This window comes from Lipotes vexillifer, unplaced genomic scaffold, assembly GCF_000442215.2.
Source record: "Lipotes vexillifer unplaced genomic scaffold, Lipotes_vexillifer_v1.1 scaffold633, whole genome shotgun sequence".
Lineage (NCBI taxonomy): Eukaryota > Metazoa > Chordata > Mammalia > Artiodactyla > Lipotidae > Lipotes > Lipotes vexillifer.
Window position 1 is genome coordinate 472,271 of NW_006789455.1, and position 15,163 is coordinate 487,433.

The 15,163-nt window shown below is 42.0% G+C and overlaps 1 protein-coding gene across 1 annotated transcript in view; it reads left to right on the top strand.

Annotated features, from left to right (window-relative positions):
- SEMA5A (semaphorin 5A) overlaps window positions 1-15,163 on the top strand; it is a 306,987-nt gene that overhangs the window by 56,151 nt on the left and 235,673 nt on the right. The window contains exon 3 of the mRNA XM_007462615.1: window positions 14,435-14,480. Coding sequence (XP_007462677.1) covers window positions 14,435-14,480 — 46 coding nt within the window. The remainder of the gene's footprint in view (window positions 1-14,434; window positions 14,481-15,163) is intronic.

The following is a 15,163-nucleotide window of genomic DNA, read 5'->3' on the forward strand; positions in this document are numbered from 1 at the left end:
ATCACCCTAGTTCTGTCCTGACTGCCAACAGCACCTGAGAATTGTCCCCAGGGGACACCTATTCCTGAGAGTCTCCATCCCAGTGTCCCCGGAAGTCTCTATCCCAGCATTCCTGGAAGTCTCCATCCCAGCCTCCCTGGAGGTCTCCATCCCAGAGTATCTTAAGGTCTCCATCCATCTCATTTCACCACAGTCCCAGACCAGCCATGGGAGGGATTGGCCTACCCACTGAGTCAACCTAGCTTGCACTATGGCATGGTGACCAGGAGCAATGTAGGATCACCAGACTTAGCACATAAAAGTTCAGGATGTGCAGTTAAACTTGAATTTCAGATAAGCAACCCTAGGAGCATGGGCTGTATTTCTATTCTAGAACAGGGTGTGGTACATTGTGGATACTCAGTAACGAAACGAAAGAAAGGGGTAGATGGACTTGCTTAACTGCATGACCTTGAGCCCATTTTGGAGTCTAATTTTCTTATCTTTAAAGTTGATATAATTATTTCTACCCCTTTCACCTGTTGTGAGGATTAAATGAAATAATCCAGGAAGAGAGGTTGTCACAATGACAGGCATCCTGTAAGCATGCAGTGGTGGGGCAGCTGTGTGGGTATCTGAGGGTTTCAGCATGCGTGTGCATATGCATTTTGGGCAGATACCACTGAGTGTGGAGAATAGCAATTTTACATAAGATAGTTGCTGGGATTAGGCTCAGAAGGTTTGAGAGGGAGTGTGAGCCAGTTATACAACTTTAAAAATAACCCAGCACTCAGATTCCTGTTTAGGAGGGCTTGACCTAGCAAAACAAGTTTAGATAGCAGGTGTATATTGCAGAAATCTGTAATGGTTTAAATATATGAGCAGTGGAAAAATACAGTGATAGTATTTTTGTTTCTTCATAGTTAGCACTAGGCCTTGTAAAGCCATTTATTGGATGGTTTCACTTTATACCAGTGATACTTTATGTCCTGAAATTGAAATCAGTTAAAAATTATTTGCAAAAAGAAGTTCTCCCGCTGCAAAACAAAACAAAGACAAAACAAAAACAAACAAACAAAACCAACCCCAAAAGCCACTTCTCTTTAGGTGATTTGTGGTTATGTAGTACCCGAAGGTAGTTGCATCTGAATTCATGCAATTTCTGGAAGGATCCTTAAATTGACCATTTCCAAGGTGCACATAATCTTTCATATTATTTTAAAAGCATTGATATTCATATTCTGTTTTACCCATGCCTCTTTAAAAACTAATGTTTGTATTTTCAGTGATGAGACTCAGGCACTTTCATTTTAGAGAATGTAGAAAATACTGTAAAGCATAAAGAAAAAACACAATTTCAGAAATAATCACAGTTCATCTTTTCAGTAATATCCCTGCAGTATTTGATTTCTGTTTGTTTATACTACTGGGATAATAGTTTATGGATGATTTATATACTTCTTTGTTAAAAGAACCTACTAAAAGCAGTTTCTACTTTATATATACATGAAAATTCCAAATGAAAGACTATGTTGACGTTTAGAGGTTTGTGTAGAATTATAAAAGTGATGATAGTAATAATAGTTCACAAAGTTGATAAAAGTTTCAGTTTCGTGGTGTGTAGGATTGTAACAGCAGATCCGAGAGAGAGTGATGACATTTTATTCTCCAAATGAATCTGTCTTTAGGGTTTTGGGTTCAGTGCCTGCATGACAAGTGATTCTGTACCGAATTCAAATGTTATTCCAAATGGCACCTAACTTGATCCATACACAAAGCAGTGTTTGACAATAATCAGGTCATTTACAAATTAGCCATATTTTTGTAAAGTGTAAAGCTATACAATAGTAATGAAAAAAGAGCTCCTCATCAAAGAGAAAGTGAGTTTCTTCCAGCTTTTCTGTTTGTTTCTTGGTCTTTCTTCATTTTCTTCCCGTAAGTTGACTTCTGGTTATCTTACTCTCCTCTAACAAGCTTCAGTGTAATAGAAGCATATCCTTGAAGGGCATAATCTTGCAACCTGTGATATTTTAGGAAGGACCCTCACCTGTGAGCTCTCACGCAAGTGCCTGTGAGTCCGGGAGGCTCACCCATCTGCCGATGATTAAGGTGATGGGATTGAAGCTCATAGACCCAACACTGAGTCAGGTGAAAATCATAACTGATGACAAATAAAAGATTTATGTATGTCTTGGGAAATTTTTAATTTCAACTCTACTAAAATGGGAACATTATGAAGATATCAATTGAAAGGGTAGCAGGGATGCTGGTAGCCATGTGAATACCAGCCCAGAGCCATGTGTGTGCCTTGTACGGAACTCTTTGACTTGCCATTGCAGTCAATAGACTATTTCCGTATATTGAAAGATATTTCTGTACATGTATCTGTGTGACAAATGGTACGGATTTCTAATCAGCATGTTTACTACTAAAAATAAAAAACTAGGGCTTCCCTGGTGGCGCAGTGGTTGAGAGTCCGCCTGCTAATGCAGGGGACACGGGTTCGTACCCCGGTCCGGGAAGATCCCACGTGCCGTGGAGCGGCTGGGCCCGTGAGCCATGGCCGCTGAGCCTGTGCGTCCGGATCCTGTGCTCCGCAATGGGAGAGGCCACAACAGTGAGCGGCCCGCGTACGGCAAAAAAAATAAATTAAAAACAAAACAAGGGCTTCCCTGGTGGCACAGTGGTTGGGAGTCCGCCTGCCGATGCAGGGGACACGGGCAAAAAAACAAAAACAAACAAACAAACAAAAAACTAAAACCCAAGTGCTTTCAAGACAAAGCTTGGTCTTTCCTATAGTCACAGCAAATTGGTCTTGACAAATTTTAGTGTATTACTTTAAACGATTGTTTTGCCCATGGTTTGAATCTTCAGAAATAAAGATAAAAAGGAAAGATTAACTTGCTTTTTGTTATGCTGGGACTGAATTTGCTTTAAGTATTCCAAGCATAAGTTCTCATAAGATCACATTAAATGAATGAGCAGGCTTCTATGTAATTAGTGTAAATTGCTCCTTTCAAAATGATTTTGCCATTGGTTCTAAACAAGTGGAGCTAAATTTTAGAGTCACATAAGTGTCACCTTTGAAAACTGACCAATAGAATTCCCTCTTTTTCTGGTGGTTATAATTACTGTTTTTCTTTTAAAGTTTTACCTTGGCATTAATCTTTTGGAAGCAGTCTATAATTCAAAGAAAAACTGGAGATTTTTACGAGATCAGCAATTCTGCTTCCAGTAGCCACAGCTTCTTTCTGTTTTCCAAAGGACACATTTTAGTCAAGTTTATACAATTAAAGGGAACTCTCGCTAAGTGGAGTGAAATCAGCAATTAGGAGTGAATCCAAAAAGCAGTAAACCCCCATCATGCAAAGAAATTGGAGGTAATGATGATGTTGACATTGTATTTACATTAAATATGACTTAGGAAAACAGCTGGTGATGAAAGGAAGGATGGAGCTGTTATTTCTGCTTTTCATTCTTAGCCCAGCCCAACAGGATTTTTTTTTTTTCGACTGCACTTTAAGGTTTAAATATTTCCTTCTCCCTGTTGGCTCTTGATTCATAGGTGTGTTTTGCTCTTAAGATTCTCTTTGCTTATCTTCCTCCGTCTCCCTCTTCTCCCCTGTCTGCCAACAGGCCTGTTTGATTAAGTAACCTAATCTGTGTTAAAAAAGAGAATCCATTCTTTGTCTACCTGCTTTGGTAGCTTTCTGCCCAGAATTTACCAACAGCAGTGTACCTAAGTATCACCCGGGGCATTCATTCAGAATGCAGCTTCCTCTGCCCCTCCTTCCAGCTCTGCGGATCCAGGGGGCTGGAAGGTGGTCCCAGAGTGTGAGCTTTTAGCTCACAAACAGGTGGTCTGCAGACACTCCTGTGGGAAAGATGTCCAACCATTTTCTTCCTTTCGCTGTTATAAAAAACAAAATAGTCTCTGCATTTTCTTCTCTGCTGGAGGTGGGGAGAAAACAGACCTAGCAGAATACTGACTTATTAGGTTATAAATATACATGCAGTCTTCCCTTTTCCCATATTCCCTGAATGAGTCAACAAAGGAGTGTGATAAAAATTAAACAACCTCTTTGAGTGCATGTGTGTGCTACAAGTTTTGAGTGTTGAGAGCTTGTTTCCTAGCCAGTCCCACATGGGGTCCATCAGAATTTATTAGTTCACATAGTTACTCTTCATTCATCAAATATTTATTGAAACTACTGTGTGCCAGGGAGTATCCTAAACATTGGTGAAATGAAGATGCAGCAGTCTCTACCTGATAAAGACTTTAGAGCCTAGTGCAAGGGTTGGCAGGCTAAGGCCCCTAGGTTGGCCTCCTGATTTTGTAAATAAAGTTTTATTGGCACACAGCCACATCTGTTCATTTGCATATTGCCTGTGGCTGCCTTCCTGCTTTCACTGCGGAGATGAATAGTTCCAACAGGACCACAAAGGTGCAGTATTTGCTACTTAGCCCATGAAAAGTTTTCCTCACTCCTGGCCTGGTGGATATGAGGAATACAAGCAATTAAGATCTCCAGGGAGGCCTGAATAAAGGGCCCTGGAAACACCAAGAGGAAAGAAAGGTGATGGTCCTTGGGGGTGAAAAGGGTGCTTTGAGAAGGTGCTTTTTCAATTGGGCCTTGGAGAGGAATTAGGGGTCTGGCAGGTGGGAGAGAGTCTTCCTGCCAGAAGGACCATAGAACGGGGAAGTCAGAGATCCTGATGACACTGAAAAGAACACACCTTGACTGGACCTGTTAGTGACAGAGAGGAGTAATTGTAGATGAGGCTGGAGCATTAGATTATGGAGCAGCTGGGATTTCATCCTCTAGCCCAGTGGTTCCAATTCCGGCAGTCAGGAGAGTGGTCTGAGAAATCTTTCAAGAAGGCTGATGGCCATGCCTCTCCTCGGAACATTTGAATTAGACTTTCTAGAAGTAATGTTGGAATGTTTGGTTTAATCAAGCCTCTGGTAATCTCCTGGCCTGGGAAATTTGAGAACCTCTGCTAAAGACAGTAGGAACTCAGGAGATTTCTAAGGCCATACATTTACATGCTCAGATTTGCATTAGGGAGGTGCTTCCACCATACTGTGTGCAGAATGCACTAGAGTTTGGAGGTATGGATAGCAATCAGGGGCTGTGGATCAGGAGACAGTAGTGAGAACTTAAACTTAGGCAGTGAAAGTGCAAATGGAGATAAGTCAGATTTGAGAAGTATTTCAGAGCTGAGTTTGACAGTGGTTGATGGCCAATCACAATTGGTGGCTGAGGGCAAGGGTCAAAGATAAGATTTGGGAATGAGATTTGAAAGTGCGGCTTGTTGTAATGACATCAGCTGGGACTGAGCATTTGAGAAATGAGCTGTAATTCTTCGATTATTTGAAGATACATGAGAAAAAAAATCTCAGATTTTACTAACTCTGAAGTTAACCCAGAAAAATAGTGTATATGGAGATAATTTGAAGAGTGACTATTCCTAGGAAAGCATAGGTGAAAGCAATCATAGAATAACACAGTTGGTATTTTTTAAAATGAAAAATGGTCTCTATTAACTGAAAAATGAAAGGAACAAATCAAATACCCAGTGGACCAGCAAAAGCAGAAGTCGTGAGTTAAATTTAGAGCAGTAAGTCACCATCTGTAATCCTCAAAGCACTTAGAGATTTGCACATAATATTTAGAACATAATAAAATTTAAATTATCAGTGTGATTACTGACAGTATTGATTAATAACTTTGTCCCTAAATATGCTTATGGGAAAAGGTTTTTCTGGTTTCATAGCTCTGAAATTTGCTAACAACACTGGTCTTAATTGTTGCATGCCACTAGAAATCCACCTTTGTTATTTGATTCTACTTGCAAAATAGTAAGAGATTATCCATCTACTTCTGTGCCTTTTAATCTTGGTATTTAAACATGTAAGAGCACTATTAAAATGGTTTGATTTTGGTTTTGATGTATTCTTTGAAACCTATTTATAGTAACCAAGACTTTTCAGGGGTTTGAAATAGACTTTTTGGGCTAGGTAATGAGATAAGCCAATACAATTTTGGGAGGGTGAGTACTAGGCACATATGGTAACAACAAAAATAATAAAATCAGAATTATTTTAAATGTTTTATAGCCTAAAGTACATATATTTATTTTTTTTGAAGAGGGTTGAAAAAATTCTGACTGAGGAGGTAGCTCATAATATGACATTATAATGTTATACATTTGTCACCATATTTCAAAATACATTAGCAAAGTAAAAAAAAATCAGCATTCAAAAACTGTGATCTGAATGTGATCCCACTATTTAAATATAGCGCTATATCTTTAAAATAACTTGGTAATATTAAAACTGAATTAAACTCCCAGAAACTTATGGGAAAAGAACATTAAAGAGATATTTTCGGAATGGTTATAATAACAGAAAAAAATAAAGGCTCCTAGAATTTGTTTAGAATCAATCGGCATAGTGAAAGTCTTAGGAATAACAAGTATAGATAAGTTTGTGAAGCACATGACAAGGTTACATGCTGAAATTAAATCTTCATATTCTTAACATTTTGATATGATTGAGATATTAAATATATACATGCAGATAATTAAAATAATTTTTATGAAAACATTTTGTGCTCTAAAGGATATAGTTACTACTTTAGCTTCAAAGTCACACATTTATATTTTAATCTTTAGGTCTATCAATGCAACTGAAAATTCGGGTGTCATGTAGGAAGTCACAGTGTCACGCTCTGTGCCAGTGGGTTATTGACAAAGTTAGGATAGAATCATGCAGTGAACGGAAATCACAGAGTGGATGAAGCTGGCACAGGTACAGGTGAAACTAGCTTCACTATCAGATTTACACAAATGGTCACAGTTTACGTGCAGTGGGTATTCTATCCTCAGATTGTTTCATCATCAACAATGGTCTAAACTTTTATTAAACAACAAACATAAGTTTCTATCACTGTTGTTTAAAACATTTTTTGTAGGTTTACTGTCTCTTTTCAATTTACTTGATTTTCTTAGTGCCAAGTGCAAGTCTGTCTTTCTTAATTATTCCATCTTCTGCTCCTCAGTTATAAGCAAGCCTCTGACCTACATGTTCAATAAGAACTTGGAATTTTTTCCTTTGATTTTATAGCTATATTCATCAGAGACCAATTGAGTTATTCTAAGAAAATGTCATTTTAAAACACCTGTGTCTTTCATAATTAATGGAGGTCAGAGTTGAGTTTTATAGTGTCTCTAGATAAAATGAGTCATTTAGTTAATATGCTCATGATGGCTTAACCTTTTCTTTAATGCTGGCTGAATTTTATTACTTTACATGAAGACACAAATGAACTTTGTCTATTAAGGCCATCACTGCTACCTCAGAGACTATGTTGTTGTGCTTAGTGATTTGCTGCCAATAGGCCACTGGGGGATGTGATGAGAGGTAGGAATGAGTTATTCAGTCCTATCGTCAAAAAGAAATACACTCTGGTGAAGAGGGAGACCACACACTCAGGTATCTAGTGGGGGAAGGATGAATGGGCTTCACAATTGTCAGTTTGTATCTGCCAAATTAAATGGCTTTGTGATTTGAATTATTCAGTTTATTGGATTTCTGTATTCCTCATATATCACTCGTAAAAGTAATACGGTTACTACATTTGAATGTGTAATGTCAAATTTTATTCCAAGGCATTTGAAAAAAGTAAGTTCACACCAAGGAAAGAAGATCCCATACTTTCATTTACTATGGCCATAAAATTGAACCTTTACAGCCTGGTTAAACTCTTGCTTTGTACTTCTATGATGAGAGGGGAGACCTGGCACAGAGACTAGCTCCCCTAAGATACACAACTAATACGCTCCTAGAATCTAATCTCTTAACCTTCTGCACCACTGCCTTTCTCCCTGAAGAATATGGCTGTATTCCTCATCACTACCTATTTACATCTAGGGGTGTTAGGAAGATTAATGAGGCCACTTAAATACTTTGGGTTGCTCAAAGCATTGCCCTACTAGAGAAACTGACCTTATGTGAAACATTTGGTTAGCATTCCTTTTGGCTGGGAGCCAGAAGCATTACTCCTTCTTGTTGGAAACGTTGGTAGCCTTTCTTGTGAACCTCACATATAGTGTTTTTCCTCCTCTGTGTGCTTACAATTGTAAGATAAAGTGGTTGCCTCTTCTGCAGTGCCCTGGAGAGCAGCCAATTGCAGGGGACCATAGACCTTACTTTAGTGCCCGAGTGACCCAGCATTTGGGAGTATCCATTTTTTATTCCCTTTAGAAGATTTTCTTTCTTTTTGTAACCTTTAACTTCATAGGTCGTTGACCTAAACTGTGATGGATCAAGCTGTCTTGGGAGATTTCTGGTCCCTCATGTTGCTAGCTGAGCTGGATTTTTTCCAAGCAAAAATACTTGGCATTGTATTTGGGACCAAATAGTTTGAGGACAGGGTTTCAAGAATACTGGAATCCACTCTATGTTTTGTCAGATTCTGAGGTCCAGGGAAGTGATTAGGGAATTCCACAAATTTTTCATGTATGTTTCATCCTTAACAATTTTTTAAAAAATTGTTGAGAGGAGCTTCAAGATGGCAGAAGAGTAAGAGATGGAGATCACCTTCCTTCCCACAAATATGTCAGAAATACATCTACATGTGGAACAACCCCTACAGAACACCTACTGAATGCTGGCAGAAGACCTCAGACTTCCCAAAAGGCAAGACACTCCCCACGTACCTGGGTAGGGCAAAAGAAAAAAGGAAAAACAGAGACAAAAGAATAGGGACGGGACCTGCACCAGTGGGAGGGGGCTGTGAAATAGGAAAGGTTTCCACACACTAGAAGCCCCCTCACTGGCGGAGACCGGGGGTGGGCAGGGGGGGAAGCTTCAGAGCCACAGAGGAGAGCGCAGCAACAGGGGTGCAGAGGGCAAAGCAGAGAGATTCCCGCACAGGGGATCGGTGCCGACCGGCATTCACCAGCCCGAGAGGCTTGTCTGTTCACCCCGGGCGGGGCTAGGAGCTGAGGCTCGGGCTTTGGTCGGATCCCAGGGAGAGGACTGGGGTTGGCTGCATGAACACAGCCTGAAGGGGGCTAGTGCGCCATGGCTAGCCGGGAGGGAGTCCGGGAAAAGTCTGGAACTGCCTAAGAGCCAAGAGACCATTGTTTCAGGGTGCTCGAGGAGAGGAGATTCAGAGTGCCACTTAAAGGAACTCCAAAGATGGGCATGAGCTGCGGCTATCAGCGGGTACCCCAGAGAGGGGCATGAGACTCCAAGGCTGCTGCTGCCGCCGCCAAGAAGCCTGTGTGCAAGCACAGGTCACTCTCCACACTTCCCCTCCCGGGAGTTTCCTTAATTTCACTTTCAGGTTTTTCATCATTGGTGTATAGGAATGCAAGAGATTTCTGCATTAATTTTGTATCCTGCTACTTTACCAAATTCATTGATTAGCTCTAGTAGTTTTCTGGTAGCATCTTTAGGATTCTCTATGTATAGTATCATGTCATCTGCAAATAGTGACAGCTTTACTTCTTCTATTCCCATTTGTATTCCTTTTATTTCTTTTTCTTCTCTGATTGCTGGGGCTAAAACTTCCAAAACTATGTTGAATAATAGTGGTGAGAGTGGGCAACCTTGTCTTGTTCCTGATCTTAGTGGAAATGGTTTCAGTTTTTCACCATTGAGAATGATGTTGGCTGTGGGTTTGTCATATATGGCCTTTATTACGTTGAGGAGAGTTCCCTCTATGCCTACTTTCTGGAGGGTTTTTATCATAAATGGGTGTTGAATTTTGTCTAAAGCTTGTCATGAGTAGCACTAAGACTTGAATTGTCTCAGAATGATTTGTAAATGCACCTGTGAATGAACAATGATGACGAAATAATTGTACTGTAAGAATGATTCCTGTGTGTGTGTGTGTGTGTGTGTGTGTGTTGGGTCCAGTTAAATTAGAAAGGGACATTGGATGACTGACTAGGGACGCCATTTGGCACAATGGGATAAGGGACAGCAAAGTGGGGGGGGGGGTCTTGTTTCTAATCATAGGACTTTCTCTGAATCCTAATAATCTTGGCTGAATCACAGTGCACCTCCTAATTTGCAGAAGTTTCCTCATCTAAAAGTTGAGGGGTATATACTTTCTACTTTCTAATGACAACCTAGCTCCAAATTCTTGGGTTCTATGATTTTTTTAGGTCAAAACAAATTGAGGATGGGTTAAAAAATCACCACCTTACATCTTGTAACCCAGAAAATACCAAAGGAAAATTTCAAATCTTGGTGCTTCTCTTGATTAGGGTTTTGGACATGGTGATGGTGGTGGTGGTGATGGTATCTCATAATTACTGTGCTGTTTTTCCTAGTATGCATGCCCCTCTGTTCTGCCCCTTCTGTTCACCTATTGAATACCTCTGCCATACTGATTGATTACTGATGAGATGGTTGTGAGGGCACCATAGTTCTCAAGTGTCTGGGCAAGGAAGAGTAAATGGTTGAAATCCACCTGGGTAATGCCTGGGGGAACAGAGGGGTCCCTTTTCAGACTGTTGGGACCTGAGAGGCAGAAGTGGCCAGCAGAGTTAGATTTTATTGGGGAGATATAGGCTGAGAGTGTGGCATGTTTGTCATCGTAAATCAATGTCTTCCTGTCTCAATTTGGGCTGCTCTTACAAAATACCACAGACTGGTGGCTTATAAACAGCAGAGATTTATGTCTCACATTTCTGGGGCTTGGAGGTCCAAGATCAGGGTGTCAGTCTGGTTGGGTTCTGGTGAGGGTCCTCTCCTAGGTTGCAGATGGCCGACTTCTTGCTGCGACCGCACATGGTGGAAGGGGTGAGGGAGCTCTCTGGAGCCTCTTTTTTAAGGGCACTAATCCCATTTGTGATGGCTCCGCCCTTATGACCAAATCACCTGCCAAAGGCCCTACCTCCTAATACCGTCACCTTTGAGGGTTGGATTTCAACATACGAATTTTGGGGAGAAATCAACATTCAGACCATAACACTTCCCCTGTGAAAAACACCTGAAGACGGGATCCAGCATTTTCAGAGAATGAGCTCTATACCTCCTTCAACCCTTAGCACAATGATAGAGACTTTGAACTTTTCTGTCCAGTCACCCTGCCCATAGCTCTACAGAAAATCATGGACACTACCATCTTCTTTCCTCAATGATGTGAAGGCCTTCCAGCTCTTCCTTAGTGTATGAGAGCTGCCTTTCTAGAAAGCTCTCAGAGGCAGATACTGTAGTGTGGGCATTCATGCTTGTGTACGTGTATGTGTGCAGGGCAGGGGTGGGAGGAGAGAAGGAGAAAGAGAGAGATAGCCTTGCAATATCATCAAAGCTGTCAACTAATTCATTGATTAAAAATATGAATGGCTTCTTTTTTGGGAATATTTGTAGAAAAGTTTTTCTTAAAAGAGCCAGTGAGTTGGAAAGAGAAGAGTGTGATGACTGGGTCCCAGAACCAAGACAAGATAAACAATATTATCTTCGGTCCTAAAAATCCAGTGATGCCACCACCACCCCTACTGACAATAACCCCAATACCTGAACACACAGAGGTAAACGTGCCCGCTTATGCCCGTAACCTGCCGTTGCTGGAGGGCGGAAATGCTCTTTCCTTCTCCCTAAATGGAGAAGATGCTGAGAATTTCAACATGGCTGAAAATTTTAATATTTTCCGTAAACTGCCTAGAAGTAGCTGCTGTTAATTGAGTGCTGATAATGGCTCAGACACCATTATTCTAAGTGTTTTTCTTGGCTTTAAACCTCACAACAACATCGGGGGTAGATAAGACTGTTAGCTCCGTTTTACAGTTGAAAAGATTGAAGCATACAGTGCTCAGCTTTCCCCCCGCCCCCCCAGGTTGTCTGGTGGCAGAGCTTTGGCCTTTGCACAAATGTTTTTCTTTTTTTAACATCTTTATTGGAGTATAATTGCTTTACAATGGTGTGTTAGTTTCTGCTTTATAACAAAGTGAATCCATTATACATATACATATGTTCCCATATCTCTTCCCTCTTGCACCTCCCTCCCTCCTCCCCGCCCTATCCCACCCCTCTAGGTGGTCACAAAGCACTGAGCTGATCTCCTTGTGCTATGCGGCTGCTTCCCACTAGCTATCTATTTTACATTTGGTAGTGTATATATGTCCATGCCACTCTCTCACTTCATCCCACCTTACCCTTCCCCCTCCCCGTGTCCTCAAGTCCATTCTCTAGTAGGTCTGTGTCTTTATTCCTGTCTTTCCCCTACGTTCTTCAGAACCATTTATTTTTTTCAGATTCCATATATATGTGTTAACATACGGTATTTGTTTTTCTCTTTCTGACTTACTTCACTCTGTATGACAGACTCTAGATCCATCTACCTCACTACAAATAACTCAATTTTGTTTCTTTTTATGGCTGAGTAATAGTCCATTGGATATATGTGCCACGTCTTCTTTATCCATTCATCTGTTGATGGACACAAATGTCCTTAACCACTAGGCAGCACTGCCCCCGTAGTGGAGGGGCAGGGACTGTTGGCAGCTTCCTACAGCTCGAAGCCAACGATGAAGCCAGCCTGAGGGTAGGGAGCCGTGGCGCTCATAGAGGCAATGAGTGCCAGTGCGTCGGGGCCAGTAATTGCCTCTGAGGCCTGTTCTAAGCCCCTCATCTGAAAGATTTATCTGTGTGTACGTGTAGATCTCTAACGTCTCTTAGAGCAGTTGTGCTGGTATCTGTTCCACGTCACGTGAGAGCCTGGCAACTCTTCGAACGCCAGGCGGCCTCCAGTGGCGTTTACCTTGGCAGCTCGGCTCCGCTCCCCCGTATCTGCGCTGAGTTCTCATTCCTTCCGCCGCAGTAGGACCTTTCTGGTGGAAAACTTGCCTCTCCAAGGGGGCCGACTAAACAGAAGTAGACTCTGCTGCCACATTCCCTCCTCAGAGGCATCCTGAGCTCTGCGTAGAGGGCTGATTCGACTGTAAGGAAAGAGGGGGGACGCTTCTCCCAATGGCTTTGTGAGGGAAGCACCACGTGCCACGCACTGCTTCTCTGGTGCTGTTTCGGAGGTTAAATTGGAGGCTCAGAAAGAGGGTGGTGAACAAGCCGTTGTAGTGGTCGAGGAGGCAGTTTTCAGCGTGCAGGATGGCAGTGTTCGTGTGGCAGGGGACACATTGTTAGAACCCTGAGCGTGCAGGGGGCACTGCCTGGGACTCGTGAGCCCGCCCTAAAGGTGAATGGAATCACTTCTTTTCCTCCGGCAGTGCATGCGTGCTACTGGTAGCAGCCTGCCTGGGATGGAGTCGTCCCTGTTGATTTGTGCTCCACGTTGCATCCACACCATAGGGATGTTTCTTGGTTCTCTCAGGGCTGTGCCCATGGCCTGTCATGGCTGTCCTTTGTCACCTCTACTGGGACAGCATGTTCACTTCTGACATCTGCCTGCCTTCCCAGAGAATGAAAGTCATTTACTTTTGTTTCTTGCTGGTGCCGGCAGAGTTTTGTTATTCTCCTGATGCCACAGTAATCACCTTGGACCAATCCATTATAACAATAGCCTCAGCTTCTCCAACACCCCTACCCACTCATGCGTTCTTAGGGGTTGCTTCCCACTACATGCCAGTTTCTCCCTGCCATCGTTGCTCACACCTGGGTGGACTTTCTCCTCCATCCATCCTTGCGTTGCTTTCCTGCTGCACCAGCTTCTCATCTACATGATGTTAAGGAGATGTTCGTTCATGGCTTGAGCTGGAGGCCAATCTCTTGTTTCTAAAAGTTACAACAGTGCAGTTCAAAGTCTCACGTGACTGCTATCTACATTTTCCCCCCGTGCTCTGAGGATCTCTGTTGTGTATTTCACGGTTCTTCCCCTTCGTTGTTGAAAGCTAATCGCTTCCTTTACTCTGGCTTCCTCTTTCACGCTTGGGCAGCCAGAGCTGACTCTTTCAAACAGTCAGACAGACAACAAGTTCATGCTTCTAAACTTATTACACACTGAATCCATCCAGCGAGACAGAGCAGCGTAATGCTCAGACCATTGATGAATTCAAAACCTGGATGTGTTTTAATTATACAACATGGTGAATGTAGGTGATCTGTCAGGATAAAGGCTCATGAAGAGTGGTTTTATATCATCTTGCTTAACTTAAACTCAGTTTCAGCATTAAAGACCCACTTCCGTTTGTCCATTTCACATCGATTAAGAGATCTGATTAATAATTTAGATATACCTTAGTTCCCACCCCTTTATTCCTTAGCTTTCTCACCAGTCTCAAATGTGTGTTTCTGTTGACATATTGAATGCTCTTTGAACTCGGAGTTCCAAGGAAAACTGTGTTACACACGGTCTTAGCAGGAGATTGCTTCCGAAGCCAAAAATTGTTGGTTTTTTTCCCCTTATTCTCATAATTTTTACATACTGTAATTTTTTTAGATCTATTAAAAATGAAACTGCTCTCTTTTTATATTTTGTAGAAACTACCTCTTCAGATTACAGCTTGAGGATTTGTCTCTGATCCAGGTAGGTGCAATTTATTTTTCTCAAACTTTCATTTTCCATCTCAATTAGCTCTGTGTTTGAGGGGATGAAGACAGATGTATGTGAAGGTATTAATCAAGCCAGAGCAGGCCATTCCTTCCTCAGCGGGTCAGGCCGCGGGACGCCTAGCTGCCCTCTTTGACATGAGTCATCACCTGCCTTAATTCCCAATTAGCCCTTTTCCTACTGTGCGGCCTCTCCTCCTTTCATGGGTATCATCCTGATTTACTGTTCCCCAAATGATAGATAATTCAAAGGGCATTTCCTCAATGTTAGGAAGTGGCCTTTTCCCCCTAGTTAGAATCATCATTGATTATTTAATGTGATGCATCCAGCCACCATATTCTTGTAAAAATCAGCCCCCTTTAGAAAAACATCTTTGTTTCCTCTTTATTATTTATAATTAAATAAATATGACTCTACGGCTTAAAAACCACATATAGGGCTTCCCTGGTGGCGCAGTGGTTGGGAGTCTGCTTGCCAATGCAGGGGACACGGGTTCGTGCCCCGGTCCAGGAAGATCCCACATGCCGCGGAGCGGCTGGGCCCGTGAGCCATGGCCGCTGAGCCTGCGCATCCGGATCCTGTGCTCCACAACGGGAGAGGCCACAGCAGTGAGAGGTCTGCGTACCACAAAAAAAAAACAAAAAAAAACACATATAACA